The 22,760-nt window shown below is 41.8% G+C and overlaps 1 protein-coding gene across 1 annotated transcript in view; it reads right to left on the bottom strand.

Annotated features, from left to right (window-relative positions):
- Positions 1–1,883: 1,883 nt before the first annotated feature.
- Positions 1,884–22,760, bottom strand: part of clip2 (CAP-GLY domain containing linker protein 2) — a 74,484-nt gene continuing 53,607 nt past the window's right edge. Inside the window, exons 9-18 of the mRNA XM_084320922.1 lie at positions 19,569–19,619; positions 17,668–18,054; positions 16,930–17,511; positions 15,206–15,257; positions 14,674–14,757; positions 11,860–12,016; positions 11,203–11,362; positions 7,635–7,823; positions 5,491–5,553; positions 1,884–4,555 (exon numbers count right to left, since the gene is read on the bottom strand). Of these exons, the coding sequence (XP_084177048.1) occupies positions 4,544–4,555; positions 5,491–5,553; positions 7,635–7,823; positions 11,203–11,362; positions 11,860–12,016; positions 14,674–14,757; positions 15,206–15,257; positions 16,930–17,511; positions 17,668–18,054; positions 19,569–19,619 (1,737 nt within the window). The 3' untranslated portion in view covers positions 1,884–4,543. The remainder of the gene's footprint in view (positions 4,556–5,490; positions 5,554–7,634; positions 7,824–11,202; positions 11,363–11,859; positions 12,017–14,673; positions 14,758–15,205; positions 15,258–16,929; positions 17,512–17,667; positions 18,055–19,568; positions 19,620–22,760) is intronic.

The raw sequence follows: 22,760 nt of genomic DNA, 5'->3' as shown, positions 1-22,760 counted from the left end.
ATTGGCCACATCCAGCTTGTCTGTGATGAGCGTGTTGTCCGTCTTTATGTTTATGTTTGAAAATCTGGTTTTAAGTTTTTTACTGCAGCCTAGTTGATTATTGAGTAATTTCCAAAGTTCACAGGGTTTATTTTTGTTTTCCTCAGTTTTGTCATGGAGTTTACTTCATTTCTTAGTCTGTTTCTTTGCAGTTTGAGTTCAGTCACGTGGGCTTGGAGTTCACTGCTCGTGCTTTTGGTAAGCTTTGACTGACTTTTACGAAACTCAGAGCATTTTTTTGTCTCTGGTTTTCATAGTGGTCAGTATTTCTGAGTGCATCCACGGCTCAGTGCGATTTTTTACCCTGGTGGTTCTTAGGGGGGCCATGTCGTTCAGTACTGTTGAGAATTTGGTTTTGAAACCAAGCCATGTTTCTTCAACTAGTGTACCACTGAGCAGTCATCAGGTACATGAGTCATATTAGTGTTGTATTGTCTTGAAAGCGCTGCTGGTCATAATGTCAGCATGAGGCTGGTGGGACTAACAGGAGTCACGCCACTGCTGCCCCCGAGTTCTCCTTTTAAAACATTCCATCCTAAACGGGTTGTACTTTCAAATGCATTCAGGGTGTAGATATACAACGGGCAGTTGGCACAAAGTGAGGGAACATGCTTCCTGACTCACTGTGAAGGAACGATCAGGGGGCCGAAGGCGCTCCGTATCCACATCTGTTTGTCATGGAGAGACATTGTTCATGATTCACTTTGGGCTTAGACTCTGTAGGCCTGTGAGAGATAGCCCTTTTGACCATTATTGTTTTAACCTGCTGTTTTCCACCACTTTCGTGTGTAACCCACTCTGGTTTTCTGTTTTATTCACACCTGTACCGTAATTAATAATTACCATCATTTTCAAGTCAACATCATTTTTTCACACATGGATTCTGCTTACTGACCTTTTTACTTTTTTTTGCCCTCCAAGCCCTGTGTTTGAGTGCATGGGGCATGTACTGTACCTCCCTGGTCTTCACCTGACAAGTGAATTTGAGATTACATAAATTTTTATCACTACTACCACCACTACTACTACTACTACTACTACTACTACTACTACTACTACTACTACTACTACTACTACTACTACTACTGTTTTCAAGTTTCTTTAATAGTTGTCATACAGAAGTACAGAATACTTTTATACAAAATGCTTCTTTCTGTTACGCTCCAGAGACTGTGCTAGACAAAAGATAAGTATGAAATAAAATAGTATAGCATGTAAAAATAGAAGTAAAAAATAGAAGTCACGTACGTAGACACAGTGTTCAGTATATACATATGTACAATGTTCGATGCAGAATAGAAGTAACTGAGTTACCATACAATATACTATGCAATATACTAATATACTATATAGTGCAAAGCAGAAACTGGTTTCCCTTTGTGTCTAATCCGAAGTCTGGAACTGTGATATCTGTCTTTGAGTCTTTTTCCACCCCTCTGCTATCGCAGACCCATAGACTGTGCCTATTCATGACTTTCGTGAGAGTATATCCTCCACCATGCTTAACCAGCCTAGGATAACTCTGCTAAATGACTGAACAAGTGCCTCAAGGTCAAACATACGAAAACATTATAGGCATTTACCGGCATGCGGGATATGATGTCATTATGTTTTGTGCCATAGACTGCTAGGGTGATTATTACATACATAGGAACCTAGTTTGGATAGAAATGGGGGTAGGGCAGTGCAGAGCATGGGTATATCATTGGGCGGGGGGAGGGTATCAGGCACCTCCCATCACAGATGTTTGGTTGAATAGGCCCGTGACCTGCCTGTGACCCCTCCAGAAGGCTCACCAGTAGTGTGTTTGTAAAGCAGTGTGTGAAATAAGACACCACAAGTCCTTGCCCACGTTGTTAATATTTAATGACTCGATCTCAGAAATCATTACAGCAACAGGGTATGAATTCTCCATCTGAAAAGGCCATGTACAGAGCCCAGTGGCAAAAGTAGCTTGGTCGTCGCTGGCCAGGGCCTGCCCTACACTCGTAACCGCTGTAACGTCAGTACAAATTACAATATTCCACGCCACTCCTATCTATGCAATGTATCCCAATATCAGCACATCTCCAGCAGAGTAACAGACTACATTTATAATCGCCTAGTTGAGTTATTAAATGGATAAAAAAAATTGGAAGACTTAAAAGTATAAATTCAGAGTGTTTTGATAAGGGTTTTTGCAAATGTACTCCAGATGTTGAAATTAAGGGTAGTAAGTAAGAGTGGAACATATTGTTTGGGTTTGGCTTCTACAGCAGCCCTTGAAGGGGCACCTTTTTTGCACATAATCTCACACACTAAAAACGCTCAAAAACAGTTTTGCACACATTAATTTAGTTATTGAGACAGTTATTGAGAGTAAATTAGTTTGAATATGGCCACCAGTGATGTCACCGGAGACATTGAATCCTTGTGTTAATTACAGCACTATGAAATGATGATAGCAATACCTTATCTTATATGGACTGCTACCTTATCATTTCATTGAGCTGTAATTAACATAAGATTCAACATCCCCGATGACATCACCGGTGGCCATATTCAAACAAATTTACTTGTAATAAATGTCAAACTAAATGGATGTGTGCAAAACTGTTTAGAGTTATTGGATGTGAGAGAGATTGTGTGCAAAATAAATCAGCATTGTTTTTGGTGACGTGCCCCTTTACATAGTCCTAATAATAATAATAATAAAATAAAGACATTTCTATCTCATCGTATATCGTGTTAATACTAGTGTATATGTACGACATCTTATGTACCAAAACAGTCCAAATAAAAATAAAAATTAAATAAGTCAATTGTTACTGATAACTAATGGTGGCAGAGTTGGAGTCATTGAGCTGGATAATAACTCCTCAAGAGAATACACAAGTCTTGAATAATTCAGGTACAGTATAATCATGATATATCAGCCTTGACTGAAATCAGCAGGTAACACAGTATTTACTCGTATCCATCCTTAATCTAACCAGGAATCTTAATGATGTGGTTTAGCTTAAGAGTTCTTCTGAATGTCATTGGCCAAAAACAGCTCTAAAGAGGATTATTACAAAGCAGAGTGGTGAAGTGAAAGCAATAAATAATAATAATAATAATAATAATAATAATAATAATAATAATAATAATAATAATAATAATAATAATAATAATAATAATAATAATAAAATAAAAAAGGGTAAATCAAACACGACTGCTTCAGTTCTTCAAGTGGCTTGTCCACATTTCGCCCTCCGGATCAAAATCAGGAACCCGTCAATGAGTTACCTGGAAAATTGCAGATTTAAGATCTTTATCAAACTATCATAAAGCATCAAAAGTTTCCATATGTCCTCAAAAGTTGCATAGATGGTATCCATGCCTGCCAATATTGAGCTCTGGAAATGAGAGATTTCCAGCAGCCCGCACCCCGCATCAAGAAAGAAAACACAAACACAATAATCACATGGCCACCTGCAGTATAAGCCTACTCTTTCTTGTAGCCTTTAGGACTACTTGTAGGATTGCTGCGTTTGTTTGTTTTGTGGCTATTTATGTTTGTAGAGTGGTCATTTCTATGCATACTATATTCTTAATTCCAATTGTGTTCTCAAGGTGGTTCTCTGATTCATATAATATGAGGTCTGCATCTTACAAAATGAACAGACAAATATCCATCTCAATAAAATGATCAGATATGCATACAGCTGACAGCTAAATGAGATGGGGAACGGTCTCATTTTCCGGTAGTCCCATGGCTCAACTCTCCTACATATGTCGTTAGCCCATATGCTACTCACGTTTAATTTGCACTTAGGCACTCACAATGCAATTTGCAATTTGACCGTGACCAGGTCAAACACATGGTGCAAAATACATTCTTATTAACTGAGAGTTGCTCTGAAATACATTAATGTTAGAAATGCCAAGAGGGTTAAAAAAGTGAACTATGAACAGGGACACAGTGTCATATATGGGAAACATCAGGGCATATTCTCCGACACAGTGTCATATATGGGAAACATCAGGGCATATTCTCCGACACAGTGTCATATATGGGAAACATCAGGGCATATTCTCCGACACAGTGTCATATATGGGAAACATCAGGGCATATTTTCTGAACGCTGTGCCCGTGAGACGCCACTAGAGCGGCTCACCATGAGAGAAGGACTGATGTTGAGTTAGTGACAGTGCCGGTTTATGGACTGCTTCAAATCTAAATATGGAGGCGTTGGCAGGTATGAGTATCTCTTCGCTTTCAAGTCCATTCTGAGTCCATATTTTACATTAGTTTGAGCTGTCTTTATGATTGGCTAATAGGTGATTTCTTTCTTTTGCAACACATAAATTGACTTGAGATAGAGAATTGTTGTTTTGGTATTGAGTGTAAACTGCTCTCCAGTGGTTCCAGCGCAGCATTCAGATCAATGTCATACTGGCTTTCTCTTTCAACAGGTACCACTGTGAGTTCCAATTCAAGCCTTTCTCTTCTTCGTTTTGTCTTCATCTTCTTCTTCTCATATCAGTGTTGCTCCTGGAAGGTGACAGAAACTCAATTATTTCTCAAAGCTAAGTGACATTGGAGTAAATAATCCCCCTTTTCACCGTGCTATAAAAACAGAATTGTTCAAATTCATACAGGCTCTAAGGTTATTTGCGGTGACAGGTGTTGTGCCGAATTCGGACTCCCTGCCAGAATCCGACCCACCCCTTGGATGAACGCGCATACTCTATCAGCCTACCCAGCATATACGTACTTTGTTAGAACTCAACTCATTATTGGCGCATACAGATTTCTGTCATAAAACGATAAAGCGGACAGAAATACGGGAACGTTTTGATTATATTTAAAAGGCTTTGACATTGTAAAACGAAGGAACACCCACACGATATATGCTACCTGTATCCAGAGCAGCATTAGGTGCTGTGTGTATGCTTTTCATTAATCTAAGACACATTTATTGCAAGGGATTTGTATACACATAAACTCAACAAATAACCTCTGTTCTCCTTGCAATGCATTTTTTATTCTTTCTTATACAGTAGGAAGGGGGAAGAACACTATATCGTGGGTGTTCCTATGACTTGTATTCTGCTTACAGCTTCGAAACTCCACTTACTTCGTTTTACAATGTTAAATATAATAAAAACGCTCCCGTATTTCTGTCCGCTTTATCGTTTTATGACAGCAATTAATAACGAGTTGAGTTCTAACAAAGTACGTACATGCTGGGTAGGCTGATAGAGTATGCACGTTCATCCGAGGGGGGGTCGGATTCTGGCAGGGAGTCCGAATTCGGCACAACACCGGCAAGCTGTGCTGGACATTTACACACACACAGAGCAGTGGGAAGGACTGTGTACATGCAAGACGAGACGTTATTAATGTGTGATTGTATCAGTTTGGGGGGATTCTATTTGTGGTGGGCCCACAAATACGTATGGGGAAACACTGAAACTAATACTTACATCTTGAGTAAAGGCCGACTCATCCTGCTGATGAATTCCATTGGCTGAATTTGGGCCGTGCGCCTGTCAAGAATATCAACGCAAAGAAAGAACATCATCACCAAAAGTCAACGCAGTGACTGTATCTTAGCCGTTGCACACAAGTCAATCACTTTTGTTCAACAGTGTTTATTAGAGGCACCATCTGTGGTGGCAGTATGGCGCCCTCTGTTGCCCCAGTATAATAATGCAGGATTTTTTATAATGCAGGACCTGCTCAGAGGTCTTTAATTGGCATTGGCTATTATCCACAACACACACACACACACCGGAACACACACGCATGCATTGTCTGTAGGATCGCTGATGCGATTCGTCTCTGCGATTAACCCATCCCGTCGTCCTTCCCCCCAAGGGCAGCCGGGAGCAGACAGGCGTCAACGTGAGCCGCGCCAGGGGACCAATCCATGTGCTCCTGTCCGTCTTCGTCAAGGACGCCACAGCGTTAGCGATCTGTTGTTGTGCATGTTTTTCCATTGGGTTTATCTTATCGGGGGGGAAACCCTTGCGAGCACGGGGAGAACATGCAAACTCCACACAGAAAGGCCTGGGAGATACCCCACCTGGGTACCTGGCATCATGGAAACCTGGTCCCCAAGCGGGAATCGAACCCTGGACCTTCTTGCTGTGAGGCGACAGTGTTAACCACTACACCACCGTGCCGCTATAGTGCTGTCTTTGTTGAATTTAATGGATTTTTGTCATTCTGAAAACGTGACAGCTACAGCTCGAGTTTTACATTACCTTCTCTCTTGCAACATTTTCATATAAATAAATGTCCTTTTTGATACTCTCCATTGCCAACTGAAATAACATAATAGTGATTCCACCAATACCCAGTTCATGAACGCTTTTACATTTTCTACATTTGCTGTTTTAAAACACTGGTGTCTGGCTGGTAGGAAAATCCCCGGGAAAATGATCCAGTGCACGGTGGTTTGTTTGGAATAAATTAAAGATTTATAAATGGATTTTTCAAAATGGAAAGCAAGTAATTGCAGTGGAAAAATACAACAGTAATGACCCGCATGTCATAATAGATGTAGCAGAAACTGAAAATGAGGATCTTACGGATTATCCCAACATTTGGGCCTTTAAAGAGATATTTCACTTTAGTAGAGTACTTGCTGTCTTACCTCTATCTAAAGTCATCTATAAGTAAGCTAGCAACCACTGCTGTCGTCCTGTACTGTACCCATTCTGCAATCTGTTAATACAATTTTCAATCAATCAATCAATCAATCAATCAATCAATCAATCAATCAATCAATCAATCAATCAATCAATCAATCAATCAATCCTCTGTCAACACCACCATTCCTCCCAGGTGTCAATCTCCTCATTCATTTCCATTCATTTTGAGTATAAACAAACTATACTGCAATAATATTCTGTGTAATGTATTTTTCTGAGTCAAATGTGCTTTTCTGGCCAATGTTGCCATTGTCTAATTGTCAGTAAATGAACTATTTCTTACTTGAGGTGTAGTTTGACCAACTGTCAACTTTTCACAAAATATTTCAAATATTTCTTCCAGCAAGGCAGCATGTAACCATGGTAACCACTCCCCATAAATCCCATGAAGATACACAGCACACTCAAACCTATAATACATTGACTGGATCTGCTTTTATTTTTTAAAGGAAATACATCTGTGAAGACACATCAAATGCTAAAACAAACACGTACCTTTGACTCAGAATTGTCTGTTTTTATTGAAATCTGCACAGCAGTAATAATTCTACTTCAGAAGCATCATAATCTAGACTAGGTCCCCAAAATGAATGGAAGCCTGACACCTGGGAGGAACGGTGGTGTTGACAGTGGACGACAGAAATGGCAGTGGTCGCTAGCTTACTTGTAGATGATTTTAGATAGAGGTAAGACTGCTGAAATGTGACAAATTCTACTAAAGTCCCTCCACCCTAAAATAGAATTCAAATATCACATATTACATCAAATATCACATGATGTTTTTTTCTTTTCTTTTTATATCAATCCAGGACACTGCTCCATAGACAGTGAATAGCAACAATAACAGTGGAACAACTCCTAAAACATTATGACCATGGTGGTTTTATGTGTAATTCCCCTGTGGTTTTTACCGGGCTCTTGTCTGGCCGCTTGCGCATGGCAAGCACCAGCTGGTCCACCTCCTGGTTGTGGTCCAAGGCGTTCCTCAGCGTGTCCTCCGTGCTGAGCAGCCGCTGCCGCAGCCGGATCACCTCCGAGTCCAGCGTGGAGGGTTCCAACATGGAGAACCGCCGGTGGTCTGGGGAGGAGCGCTGTTGACCCTGACACACACACACACACACACACACACACACACACACACACACACACACACACACACACACACACACACACACACACACACACACACACACACACACACACACACACACACACACACACACACACACACACACACACACACACACACACACACACACACACACACACACACACACACACACACACACACACACACACACACACACACACACACACACACACACACACACACACACACACACACACACACCATCATCTGACGTTTAGCCCCCGTTAGGTGTACTATCTTACACGTGAAATAGAGCATTCTAATGATGAAGTAATGACGATCACTGGTCATTGACAATGGTGGAGTGTTTCCTAGATAGAATTCTGAGAAAACATTTAAAAAAGAAAATACAAAAATGCATAATATGAATGAATCATTCATATATAATTATGCTGACCACATACTGCGTTACATCTAGTATGTATTATCATTCACAAGGGACGGGTAGATTTCAATATCTTCAAGATGCACTAAGATTTATGATCTATTGAAACGAGGACAGTGTAGGCTCGACCACGTACAGCTGACCAATCTCAAACCCTGCCCTCTTTTCTTGATCCTCCAATCACGTTGTTTGTCGGAGGGAAGCAGCAGTTGGGATCGAAGGATCGGGAAAGGAGGGCAGGGTTTGAGATGGGTGAGGTCCATTAGGTGTAATAAGCGTGTGATTCAGGGGTTGAGTCGGTTGACGTGCTTATTCCATGTATTTGTACATGGTTGAGTCTACATGGTCCGGATTTTATTTAAGTCGGTGCATCTTTAATTAAACTAAGACATGACAAACTTTATAAATACATGACAGATAAGTGGGCTACAGTACGTATTGACACGTGAACCGTACAGCTATCCGTTTACATAATCGGACAAGACAGAGATAACAACAAAAGCCATCGCTGCACCTTGTGTAGCTCACGTGACCCTTTACAAGGCAACTATAAAAGAAGGAAGGGTCATCACGTCAGAACACCAGCGCTCTATGCTCTGCTTGGTGGCAGTTCTATTGAGCTGCCTATGGGAGATGCATGGGGAAGCAAAATATACAAGCTCTCTGAGGAAATAATATATATCAACCAATATATCAAAGGTTGGCTAGTTAACAATTCAACAAATGTACGATGATTCTGACATCGGAGATAATAACCTGTTTAAAATGTCGAGAGTGTCCATGCGCTACACGTAAGGTACACAGAGTTTAGAACACAGAGGCGCCGCGCCGAGGTGTTCTAAACGCATTGAAGGTCAATTATTTTGCGACAATTATCCTGCTTATTACAGGGCTAACTTACTAACAATATACCTAATTCATTTTACACCATCGACAAGACGAGATCAAATGCAGACGCAGTCATCGCCGGGAGCCGGCAGGTTTGGACTTGATTGCACTGATGAGTGCAGCTGTGCATAATGGTAATGCTTAGCTTTCGTGACTGCAATCAAAATGCTTGATTGTGATTGGTCAATAGCGCTCTGTTACCCGTATCAGCGGTCATTATTGCGCGTTGCCCATGGCAGCGGTCAGTTATCGAGAAATAATTCACCGCTGTCAGGGACAACCGAGCGCTATTGACCAATCACAATCAAGCATTTTGGCGAATGTTAAAACGCCATGTAATAAAGTGACATAATGACCCTTCTTTCTCTTAGTTTCCTTGTAAAGCGTCATGTGTTGTTACCTCTGTCTTGTTTGATTATGTAAACAGAGAGATGTACGAATGCATCAAATGCATCCATTTTAATTACCCCCTTACCTAAAACAATACACAATACCATACACCTCCACATATTCTCTCAGGAATGATTGACTGGAATAATCTGCCTATTGTTATAAGAACAATTAACTCAATACATATTGTGGCAGACCGGCTAGCGTGGTGCTAGACGGCCGTTATATCTCGGCCAAGGTACTGGGGCATATGCCCATATTAGGAAGTCCGGCGAGATTTCCCGGCTGAGCAGAGCGCGTCAGCCCGATGCAGCGCACCTGTGCCAGACGCGCACGGGACAGGTGAGCACAATCAGAGCGTGATTAAGCGCGATAGAAAAGAAAGACAGGAGAAAAAGTAAATGGAAGAGGAGAGATAGAGAAGAGGAGGAGATTGCTGTGTGTGTAACCCAATGCTGTGTATGACTGTTTTTTTTTATCCACTTTTTCTCCTTATTTTTCTATTTTTCTCCCATCCCAATTTCGTGTCGCCAATTCTCCCCTTCAATTCTTCCCTCCCCTCTCTTGAACGTTGCTAGACTATGCCTCCCACTGGTCGGCTGTAGTGAGGATAGAAGCCTTGCATCACGTGTCCCCTCCGGTACACGAGGAGGCAGCCTGTTGCATCTTTTCACCAGACAGCGCGGACTCTCAGTGGCGAGGAGTAACGCGTGGGAGGCTCACGCTGCCCCCGATACTTCCTGACTCTGCTGTACAGGCGTCACCCAACCGACCTGTAGGAGTCGCTGTCCACAACGTCCAATCCCCACCTATCGACTTTCCACCCGCTACCTCTGCCAATTGAGATAGTATGACGACTGGCCCAAGCAGCAGGGCAATGCTGACTCCGGGAGTCGAGACCGCAGCCTCTTGCATTGGTGACGAGTGCAATCTCCGCTACGCCACTGTGTATGACGCTGTTGATGCTGTTGATGCTGTTGATGCTGTGTGCCCGACCCTTCGACTGTGTGAGAACCCGCTTTGGTATCGACCCCTGCTTGCCCGACGTCTCTTCTCCGGGATCAGCCCCTGCCCATATGAGAACCTGTCCCCCGTGTACCGACCCCCGCTATCGGACAACGACGATTAGGATTGGCTGACACTTATACTAACCTCTTCCTCCCCTCATAAACAGCAATAAAACGCCTGTTAAACTTGCTTCTACCTTGTGCCGTGTGTATTTCATTCATTCCAATCTGGTGACAGCTCAATACACCCCCAAGTCTGTCACAATATTTTCAAGAATTCATTAGCGCCCCTTCCTCAAAACAACATGTTGCTGCTTCTAATGGTAATGTCTTCCTGCTCCTTCAACATAGTAAGGCATTTGATTATGTGTATAGGGCAGGCTAATTAATTATTCAATTTTTTTATTTTATTTATTTCTAATTATATTATATGGGTGTTGCTGGTTTTATGGGAATGATGTCTGGGTGCGGTATATGAGAGTTCATACATGTGTGTGTTGTATGTGATTGTTGTATTGTCTGTTGTATTCATTGTATGTTTTACGCTGGACCCCCTTGAAAACAAGATGGTTCACCATCAAGGGGCCATCCCTAACTAAACCTGAAGTGAGGAGGACTCGGTTAGGTCTCGGACGACAGCTCTGTTCCCTTCCTCTCACCACTATGAGCAGCTTTTCTCGCAGGGTCTTGATGTCGTCCTGCAGCTTCTGCTCCTTGACCCTCCACTCGGCTCGGTGCACCTCTCGCCCCAGGTCTCTGTCCAGGTCCCGCGAGTGACGCGGCGACTCCAGGAGCAAGACCCGCAGCTCGTTCAGACTCCTGACACGGTCGCCACGAGACAAACATACCACTGTTAGGGGGGGTTGGCATTTTCTATGATTTATCAATGATTGTTGTCATGAAAAGTGTGTTGGAAGAGAACCATCTAAGTAAAATGAAAATAAATAAATAAATACAATAAAAAGCTATTCAAATAACTTGTGTAAAACAAATTTTTTTGTGCATAGTAGCAGCAATGTAACAGTAAAACTTTGGATAAAAGCGCTATATAAATGCATTCACCATTAATAGGGTTTACAATAGTTTATTTTCCCACAACCTTCCCAAAACACGGTTTTAAAACAAACTGAATAACACCCAAAATACCCAAAATACCATCAAATGTTGTATATTATGAATTCAGTCTCTTCTCATCGACTGCCCCGTGACCACCCTTCAAACCGCTTTGTACTGTCCCGCCCACACATGTTAGTGTTTTGGATGCCAGGGCAGCCATAACTCCCCGCCCTGGGTACACTCTGTCCACATGTAATTACCGCTCTTTCTTCAGCAGCTCCTGACTGATGACAAGCAGCTGCCCTGAAGCATCGTGGGACTTCTTGGTCATGGCCTCCAGGTCTGTCTCCAGACGCATGTTGTCCCTAGAGAGCGCCTCTGCCTTCCTCTCTCCTGAGCGGACTTTGCCCTCCAACGCTGGCAGAATAATGGGAATTATGCGTTCAGTTTTGTCTGTATAATCTGTGGTGGTCAAATAAAATCCTGCGCACATTTGAATCCCATCCTTTGACGCCGGTTTTGTTGTCTATTTGCTATACTATTGTGGTACAGTATAACAACTTAAAGTGATGAAAAAAGAGACCACATGTGGCCATCTCTTTAGTGATACATTTAGCACTGATAATTGCATGTGGCCATCTCTTTAGTGATGAACTTTGGACTAAGAATTGCATGTGGGCATCTCTTTAGTGATGAACTTAGGACTGAGACGTACAACCACGTAATGCATGTAACACAAGCTAGTGGAACAGTATCTCAAAATGGACACCGATAGGATGTCAAAAACACAACACCTGTCATGGTGCTGAACAACAAGATCTCGACAGGCGGATGATCCCTGATCCCTTTACCGGGGCCTATTGAAAGGTTATTGAACAAAATATCCTCCTCAAAAAGGCCACAACTTTATGGCAAATGAAAGGTAAAATCTTTAATAGAAACCTTTTTATTGAATTGTATATGTGTCCCAAATTGTATTCGAGTAACTCATATTAGGTAGAAGATATGCTTAATCAGTAGGGATGGGTACCTTTCACATTTGAACCGATACCGGTACCAGATACCAGTACCAGTACCGGTACCTGTGAATCGATACCGGTACCCAACGGTACCTTTTTTCTGTACTTTAGTCTCAAGAAATTTTATTTACCTACTACCTCAGTCGTAAAAAAAAAATCCAAACTTCAAATAACTACAATTTCGACCGTTTTCGGCTTGCATTGCTCCGACTGCTTTGTTGTTGAATCAAGTCAAATCCTAGGTAAGCATATATTGTGCGTGTGAACGTTGACATGAAAAGAAAAAAGTTAAAAAAAAAGAAAAGAAAAGTAAAAAAAAAAATTAAAAAAAAAAAAAATTAATTTTATTTTCTATTTTTTTTTCGGTTTCTCACTTGATTCGATACTCGGTAGTACCGACGTGTTTCGGTTCGGTACCTCAAAAGTACCGAATTCGGTACCCATCCCTATTAATCAGTTTTGCTATAGTGCCCTCCTTAGGGTAATTTTGTTAATGCTAATCATCAAATATTCAGTCGGAAACAGGCCTGTAGTTCCAAATATATTGCGTGTGAGAAACAATCAAACAGGACATAGAGGTCCTCAGCCCGCCACTCAATGTCATTGTAGAGGTAAAGATAAAGCTGTAATGCTTTAAATTTCAACAAGAACTATATTTCTCATGCAGTCCTGTTGGCTTGGTACTGTACTTATCGCAACATATATAGAAAGAGACCTCACTTGTGTTATTAGTAGTGCTGTCAGGCGATTAAAAAAATTTATCTAATTAATTACAGGATTTGTAATTAATTAATCTAATTAATCGCATTTTAATCGCATAACCATTTTATGCCTGATATTCTATATTCTATAATCATATTTCAAATTGCATGTGTCCGGATGGCATAATTCAGTACTGTATCTACAAAACCTTCTGTTTAATCATCTTCCATCTATTAATTTGCTTAGATTTTTCAGGTCTGGTCAATTTGAGCATGGTATTATTCACAGTCAAAGATAAAAAAAAATTATTGATATTCTCATTTGGTTCATTACAATTTACTCAAAATAAAAATGTCATTCAATCAATCACCGCGCAGATTGATTGATTGAATGAAAATGTTATTAACAGATTGCAGAATGGGTACAATACAGTACGGCTTTTTCAATTCATAATGAATTGTAAGTAAGGGTGCAACTTGCACCGTGCAATCCATTCTTTGTGGATCTAGCCCACAGTATTTCTGACACTGGGAATACATTCCCTGAGATTCATAGATGTCCCTAGAATCAGACACCAAGAACATGAAATTGGACCATATTAAAAAAAAAATCTGTAAATGTGTATTCTACAATCTTATGGAATGAATGAGATTAAAAAAAATTATATATATATATTTTTTTGCAATTAATTTTGAGTTAATTTTCATAACGCGATAATTTGCTGTGTAATTCATTAATCTAATTAACGCGATAAACTGACAGCCCTAGTTATTAGTGTTATTGCATGAAAGTAACGAGGAAGGTATTTTTAAAGACAAACAGCACTGTATCGAAACAGATGACAAATGTAATGCACACGGTTTTGGATTTGGTAAAGGACATATGATGGAACGTCAAAGTGAATGGGATCCCATGGACAGTGGAATGTGTACATCATTTTAAATTCAAATTAAATGTAGAATTCAGTTCAAGATGTTACTAATCACTTTCAAAGCAGTTAGTGGTCTGGCCCCAACCTACATTCCTGGGGTTTTAATTCCATATGACTCGGATAACAGGCTGATATCATCAGACAAGGCCTTGCTGACTGTTCCAATGTCTAGGCTGACAGCTAGTGGTCTTTGTTACTATAGCCCCTAAACTGTGGAACAACCCGTCTGAGTCTTTGTTACTATAGCCCCTAAACTGAGGAACAACCCGCCTGAGTGTTTGTTACTATAGCCCCTAAACTGTGGAACAACCCGCCTGAGTGTTTGTTACTATAGCCCCTAAACTGTATACAGCAGTGCGAACGAATGAACAAACAAACGGGGGAGCGAAGCTCCAATATCTGATCAAGGAAAACACCAATACCAGTCATCTGTGACTTGAGGGTGTCGACCTGTGAAGTCAGGGTAGAGACCTCCTTCTCCCGTTTCATCAACTTCTCCATTGTTTCTGAAATTAAAGGAAACACAATCAAACAGACCACCGGTGGGGCGCAAGGCTGCTGCTTTTAAACATTAACACAAGGACGAACCGACAAGAGGATTATGGTTGCAGTCGATTCAAAGAAGTCGCTGTCCCCATAATGATGTGATTTTTCATTATATGAACCACGCTTGTCTTTTAAGAGTTGGCACTGAGGCTCGGAAACAGCCCTTAAATAACCATAATTAGAAAATAATAAACATTCTAAAAAGGATGAACGATTGAAGAGATTGAGGAATGTAATCAATAATAATGTTGTTTAACAAGTGTTCATTAAAATAAATCTATAAACTAATACATTCCCATCAACTTACTTGTCTAGGTATGGTAACACATTCACAGCCACATAATTAATTACCTTTAAAACTAATATTGCAAATATTCAACAAATATTGAACTGAATAAACTTTGATACCTTCAAAGTGAAGCTTCATCTTTTCATCTGAAATTTCGTTATCCTCTATCACCTACAAAAAGGAAGAAAGTATTGCGAGAATTAAGATGAATGCAAGGAAAAATTAGGAGTAATTGGCCTCATTCAACAATACTCTCTTATTATTTTTCTTATATTCTTGCTTACCTGTCTGTTAAGAGAACAATAAGAAAAGCCACGCCACATTCATCAAGCCGTTCTTAACGTCCAAATCTGTTCTTACCCAGGTCTGTTGCATGATGAATCCCACTCATTCTTAAATTCAAATGCGCGTTCGCGCTCAAAATAATTTGCATACAGATACGCCCGCCATCTCCTTATAAGGCGAATGAGGCGTGTGTAAAACAGCAGAGTTTCGGCATCTGATCGCTGTCTGATCCATTCAACAGGAAGCGATTTGCGACTGATCTCAAAATGACACACACACACACACAAACACACATGTGTCTCACAACTCGCGACTCAGTGCATGTGTGTGTGTGTTTCTGTGGGTCGCTCATCGTATTTGTGTGTGTGTTCATCTGATGACAAATAAAGACTTATACTTGTACTTATACATATACGTACTGTAGTGCGATATAAATCGTTCCAGCAAAGTAGGCTTTATCAATACTGAACGACTGCGCGCTTGTCAAGAACCAATCGCGCAGTAGGTTGGGAAATACTGGATCTGTCACCTGCCATCTCTCTCTGAAAGGTCCCTGTGGCTAAAACCCAGACTGCGCTCAGAACTTGTAGGAGCAGAGAAGAGAAGAGAGGAGAGGAGAGGAGCTGTTGTAAATATGCGCTCTATGCGTACGCCTGGGCAGCCAGCATCTAACTGTTCTAACAGCAATATATAATCCATTTCAGAAGCAGAACGCACGCAATAAGTTATAATAATAATAATTATTATTAAAAAGTTCTGGGTTTATAAAGTCGTATTTGGGGGCAATTGACCAATGGTTTGCTTTCAACCCATGAACTCCTTCCTCTCTCACCTTTTTATATATATTTTTTTATTGTATCTACTAAAACTGTATTGTATTGTATTGTTTGTTTTGTAAAGTGTCTTTGAGCATTAGGAAAAGCGCTATATAAATCTGATGTATTATTATTATTAGGAATGGTAGGCTTTTTTAAATGTTTCTCATCTGGGTAAGAGTTTCTTATCTGGGTAAGAGTGCTCTCGACCACTCTTAGAATTTGGTCTTGCCTGAGAGAAAAGCAACAATAACAAAACATTGCTGAATCCCAGATAAGAACAAAATAAGAGGAAATGCTAGTTAAGAACGAAATCTGTACTTATATTGCTTCATGAATGAGGCCCAACGATTGTTGCAGCTTTAGGCATTAGATGTCTGGTGTATTCAAGTACAGCCCTATCACACACACGAGGAGACGGCCACACTGGTCTGTTGTCTCTGTCGGTCTACATAATGTTGGATGAAGCCTTTGACACAACAGTCTCCACCAGATGTGTGTCTGTTTTGACCGAACAGAAAGTTCAGGCAGGATAAACTTTTGGGAACTGACGGGAGACATCCCTGTCCATGCAGCCAATCACTATCGGGATACGTTACGCTAGCAATGCTGTTAATTCCGTGTACCGTTCTAATTTGGTTCTAATTGAAAAACAAAACCGACGGACAGCAATACTCTCCCGTCTGTTCTCTCTCTGTTTTGTGATAAATCTCCCCTCTTTACCCACTGACCCACTCACTCACATTTGCGTCGTGGGATGTGTATCGGTCTGCCTGTATGGCCTGAAGCTGGTTGGCCGTCACCCTCAGCTTCTCCTCCAGGTTGTGTAGCTCTGCTCTGCTCTGGGCCTCGGCATTCTGGAGAGCCTGGTAGTCCGCCATTTTCTTCTCCGATAGCTCCAGCCTCTCTCTCAGCTCCTCCTTGGTTCTGTCTTGCTCCACCTGAAGCTTCTCCGACTCCCCCAGTCTCTGCTCTGCGTTCTGCAGCTTCTCGCTCGCCTCCCTCAGTTCCAGCACCTGCTGACTGCTTTTGGCCTCCACCTGGGTCCTCCACGTCTGGCTGCTCTCGGCCAGCTGGTCCATGGCCTCCTGGAGATGCACAGAGAGGTCCTCACGTTCCTTGGTCAAAATGGCCGCCTCAATCTCATGTTTGGCCTTGAGATTCTCCACCTCCAGTTGGTACTCCATCTTCAAGCTCTCCAGGGCCGTCCGAAGCTCCTGGGGGTCCTGCTCTTGTCCCTCGGGCGCCGTATGGTTACCGGTCAAAGAGGCCTTCAGTTCCTCCAAAGAACGGTGGTGGTCGTTGACTAAGGAATCCAGTTTGGACTGACAAAAATAGAAGAACATAATTTATATTAAAACACGCACACATACTTCAGCAATTCACAGAACAACACTGAGCAGTCTCCTTTGAAGCTCTCCAAGATCCAATACTTCTGCATTTAATAGAACATTTGGGTTCAACTGAATATTCTGCGGTACCTTCCAGCTGTCCATCATCTCCATGTTCTCCTTGTTGGCCTGCTGGACTCTCTGCTTCAGGTCACTGATCTCCTGGTGCTGTTTGTCCAGTACGGCCTGTAGTCTGTCCGTCTCCTGCCGGCTGGCCGCCAGCGACGCCTCGTGCTTCTCCGTCAGCTGACCGTTCTCCTCGTGGTGCTCGCGGCCTGCGGAGAGCAGCTGCTCCCGGAGGAGAAGGGTCTCCGGCGGGGCGCCTGTCCCCAGGCTCGCGTCGTCACCGTTGGCTTGATGATGGGAGTCGGAGTCTGGGCCTCTGAGTTGGGCCTGGAGGCCCTCGATATCCGCTCGCCGGAGAGTTAGCTCCTCCTCCAGCTGCGTCACGCGGCTCTTCTCTTCAACCGTGGTTTGCTGATTAGAGAAATATAATATAAGATCCGCCACTGAGATTAGCCCTTTCACTACCACACTACCAAAGGGTTACCCCTTTCACTGCGACAATACAGAAGGTTAACCCTTTCACTGCCACGCCACCAAAGGGTTACCCCTTTCACTGCGACAATACAGAAGGTTAACCCGTCCACTGCCGCGTGACAAAGGGTTAACCCTTTCACAACCACACTGCAGAAGGTTAACCCCTTTCACTACCACACTTAACCGTCTGTAGTGCGGTAGTGAAAGGTTAACCTTCTGTGGTGTGGTAGTGAAAGGGTTAGGAGAGTTTTTAATGTCATTGCCGTAGCAGGAAGACGTCAACCCCAGGAATGATGGGGAATGACCTTATTACCATAACAGGATGATTTCCTGTAACAGAATGACATCATTCTAGAGAAATGATTATGTCAATACAGCATCACACGTTAACGGCTGAATGTTTACATGCAGCATTCAGGCACCAGGCTACGACAGAATAAAAGCACAGAAGCTAGGCCTGTAAGCTACATAGCATTCAACAGGAAGTCCCCATGGCAGAGGACACTTTGAAAATAGCAGGTCCAGTGCAATCTACAATGAGCTCCATTAGTACTTGGACTGCAACATGATTTGACATTTTGACTCCATACCCTTATTTGACACAATGGATATGGTTACACTTGTTTCAATGCTTCTCTAATCATCCAGTCACGTCCGGACATATTCAGTGACAGGTGTGAACGCTCCCGAATTGGATTTAGCCCGTGATCAGATAAGCCAGACCACATATCCAAATGGTCAAGCTCACGTTGTGAGCAGGGGAAATTAATGCAGACACAGATCTAAATAAATACATCCACAGGAGCCATTCTCACACAATGCCACCTCACAACATCACGTTTTTACGATCAGTCGTCAAAGATCATGTTGAAATGAAAAGTGTAACTAATGGTTGTGTCGCACCCTGCCAATATTTCTCTTGAGCTCCATGGAGATGCAAGGTTACGTCCAAAGTAATGAGTAAGGAGTCAAAAGAAAACATCAAACCATGTGTTTTGGTCCAAAGATACTTAGGGAAACTCACCGTAGGTGAAAAGGTGTTCCGAGGTGAAAGCATAAGGAAGCCATTCTCTGATTGTCTAACAGCCAGCCAAGCAAATACAGAACACAGCAAACGGCAAATCTGACAAACACAGTAACACGGCATTACCGTGAAGATGATTACAGAGACCACAGAGGAAACCTTTTACATCAGATGAGATAACAATGAAAAGAAGATTAAGAAGAGAAGACCTATCGCACAGAGCGTGGAGGGAAAACTACATACTAGACCTCAGCTTAACTAGTTGGCTGATTTAGAAGACATTGCCCGGAAGTTCACATCATCACACAGCACCCAAGAGTAAAACAGTGTCTATGAAAGGTTAAAGGTCAATAGCATGTCAGGTCATTACAAAGTCAAGACTTTAGTAGAAGATCAGAGCCAAAACAAGGTCTACTCTTTTTTTCACCTTAGTTCTCTTACCCAACCTCAAGGATACCGCATCGAGTCTGCATCTTCCCTGTTGGCAAAAGCAGACCTTAATGTATACTTCAGGTTCTGTGGTGGAGCGACGTGGCCCGAGACTCAAGTCAAACTCAACTCTGCTGCACATCGTGTGTGATCAACACCAGGTTATTTAGCTTACATTTAACCTCAATAAACCAGATTGCATGGTGCATGGTGGTGGTAGTAACTGTAATCCTTAGATCATGTAGTGCATAATCACCCCTGGGTACTTGAAAAGGTTTATTGACCCAGTTTCCCAGATATCTACTCTTTTACAAGAGCACAACTCAGAGCCATATACAAGTGCCCCCCCACCCCCTCTCTACAGCGCTAGCTGGTGTATTAGCTGTAATCCTGGCTGTAATTAGGCAACAGCGAAACGCCTTTTGGGATCCTGAGGGGAACAATGGCTAGGCTAACTACTGAAGCAGATAATCATGCATCAATCATGCACTTTGCAATAAAAGTATGAAACATGGTGCAGTCCTATCTTACATATTTAGAATATGACCAGTCTGAAAGCCTTCATTTTGATAAAGTAGTGTATTTGTTTGTATGACATTGAAACATGACACATTTGATGCATCCTTTTGTTGTGCCAAGTTTAACACAAGTTCATCGTTTTCAATCTGCTGGACTGTAAACCTCTTTTGGCCTCTATGGCGTCATCGTCTCTTAACACTTTCAATGCCAACGACGCTATATGTCGTTTGTTCATGCCGACCGTTCATTGCCAACGACGCGATATGTCGTTTGTTTTTTTATTCGCGATTTGAATTCATATTTCATCAATCTAGTATCACGTTAGTGCTGCAAACTCTCTCTGAGCTCCATTGGGAAAATACCGCCCCCTATCGTCTCCCGGATGGTAATGCACGCATTGGAATGGACTCAATGAAAATGGATGAGAAAAGAAAAATCCGGAATCCACATTTTACTTCTCAGGCAAGTAATCCGAGCCCATCGGACTCATTGTGGACCATCAGAACAGCGTGGAATACATATTTCCAGTATGTAGCGTTGGATCAATAAACACGATCGATATTTGGAATGGCGATCAGGAATTGGAATAATCTTTTTGGAGAACATCTGATCTGAGGTAAGGAATCTATTTTACCAGTCTTAGGATAATCAGAGCTATTTTCACAGAGATATCAGCGTTTGCCCTATGTGTGTGTGTGTGTGTGTGTGTGCTGATCAGGAAATGAGAGATTCGATTTTTCAGCTCGCTTCTCCAGCGCAGTGGTTCCCAAAGCCACAACGGGTTTTCCTTTTTACCCGCTGAATGCCACCATCGGCGCCAATGTTAACGTTAATATCGCCTAATCTATGTTTTAAATTATGGCTATGTGTCTAATCTGCCCATCGCATTATCAAAGACTATTTTCCAGTCAGTGCTGTCAAGGCAGATTGTTTTTTTATCGCGTCGTTTCCGTTTCAGAGCATTTAGAAAAGCACCCGTTTTCAGATAAAAAACAGCCCATTCTGGAGCATTCTATGAAAATCGTCTTTTACTGGAATATTCCACAACGTTGATATTCGTCTGCCTTTTTATGAATCGTTTTCAAATAAACGCTAGATGATCAATATTATACGTGCACGCAAGCACATTCGCGCCGCGCACGGATAATCGCCCTGTTGATTTCCTCTCTGACTTTTACAGTGAAACCGAAAGCGGACATTTCACAAAACAGCTTATAACTTCATCAAACTTACTCTGATTATCCTAACACTGATAACATAGAGTCCTTACCTGACATCAGATGGTATCCAACTGGTATATTCCAATTCCTGATCACCATTCGAAGTGTATGGATCCAACGCGATACAGTAGAACTCCATGATCCGCGGGGCTCAGAGGATCCAGAATGAACTGTGGTAACCCCGGCTGCATCAGTGGACTGGAAAATGTGGAGTACCGGATTTTTTTCCCCATTCATTTTCATTGAGTCCATTCCAAAATCCCTTATGTCATCTGGGAGACGACAGGGGGCGCTTTTTTCCACAATGATCGCCGGCACCGCTCGGCTATACTCGGGTAGGCTCGGGTGATGCAATATGATTTCAGATCGCTAAAAAAAAAAAATAATAATAATTCCGAGAAATCTCGTGAGTGGCTTTCAACCACCTATAAATAAACCAGAGTATTCTCGTGTGTGGCACGGAAAGTGTTAATGAGGCTATTATTATTATCATTATTATTTTGCAACAAGTTAGCCCTCGGCCCTGACACCTTATTTTCTGGGTCCCGGCCTGAAAAGTTTGGGAACCCCTGCTCTAGCGTGCATAAGTACACATATACTATCGATAATCTAGCGTTTATTTGAAAACTATTCATAAATAGGCCGAAAAATTACGAAGTTTTTTGTGTATTCCAGAATATTCCAGTAAAGGGCGATTATCACGGAATCTTTATATTTTCCTGAAACTTAAAAAAAACGAGCGATTTTCAAAATGGTATCAAACGGAAATTAACAGATTAAAAAACAATCCGTTTCGACAATGTTGACTGCAAACAAGTCATTGATAAGCGACGGCCAGATTAGACACATAGCCATAATTTAAGACATAGATTATGCGTTCACAAATGCGAGTTCTATATCATTGAAGTGGGTGGCGGCATTCAAGGGGGTAAAAAGGAAAACACGGCCGGCACGGAAAGTGTTAAGAGCTACATACAATCACCTTACAGGAGCCTTAGGCCAACATAGGTTACAGTATTATGTGTCAGTGCTATACTGGAAATAGCAGCACTGTCCAAATAATTTTGTTTTTTTGGTTTCCAAATATTCAAAATATGTCACTGTTAATGTTATTGAATCATTGTGTTATCATCATTTTATGCTGGAGAACTAACAGCTGGATAACTTAGAACTGTTAGGACTGTCTGACTCTCAATATTCTAAACACTGCATGGACTCTGGTGCAGCATGTTACATATACCATGTATACTATTATTATTATTGATTGAATTCTGCCATTCCATTATTATTACTATATACTATTTTGTTATTATTACTATTTATATTATTATATTTTCTGCCTGTACTTCCCCTCCCCCTCCCCCCTCCCCCATGCTGCTATGAAACCTGAATTTCCCCAAGGGGATTGATAAAGGAACACCTGACCTCTAAGAAAGGTTAATAGCCCTCTG

Source organism: Notolepis coatsorum (genome assembly GCF_963971535.1).
Source record: "Notolepis coatsorum genome assembly, chromosome: 8".
In the NCBI taxonomy this organism is placed as follows: Eukaryota; Metazoa; Chordata; class Actinopteri; order Aulopiformes; family Paralepididae; genus Notolepis; species Notolepis coatsorum.
The sequence above is the reverse complement of the archived record's forward strand: the minus strand, read 5'-3'. Positions and strand labels throughout refer to the sequence as shown.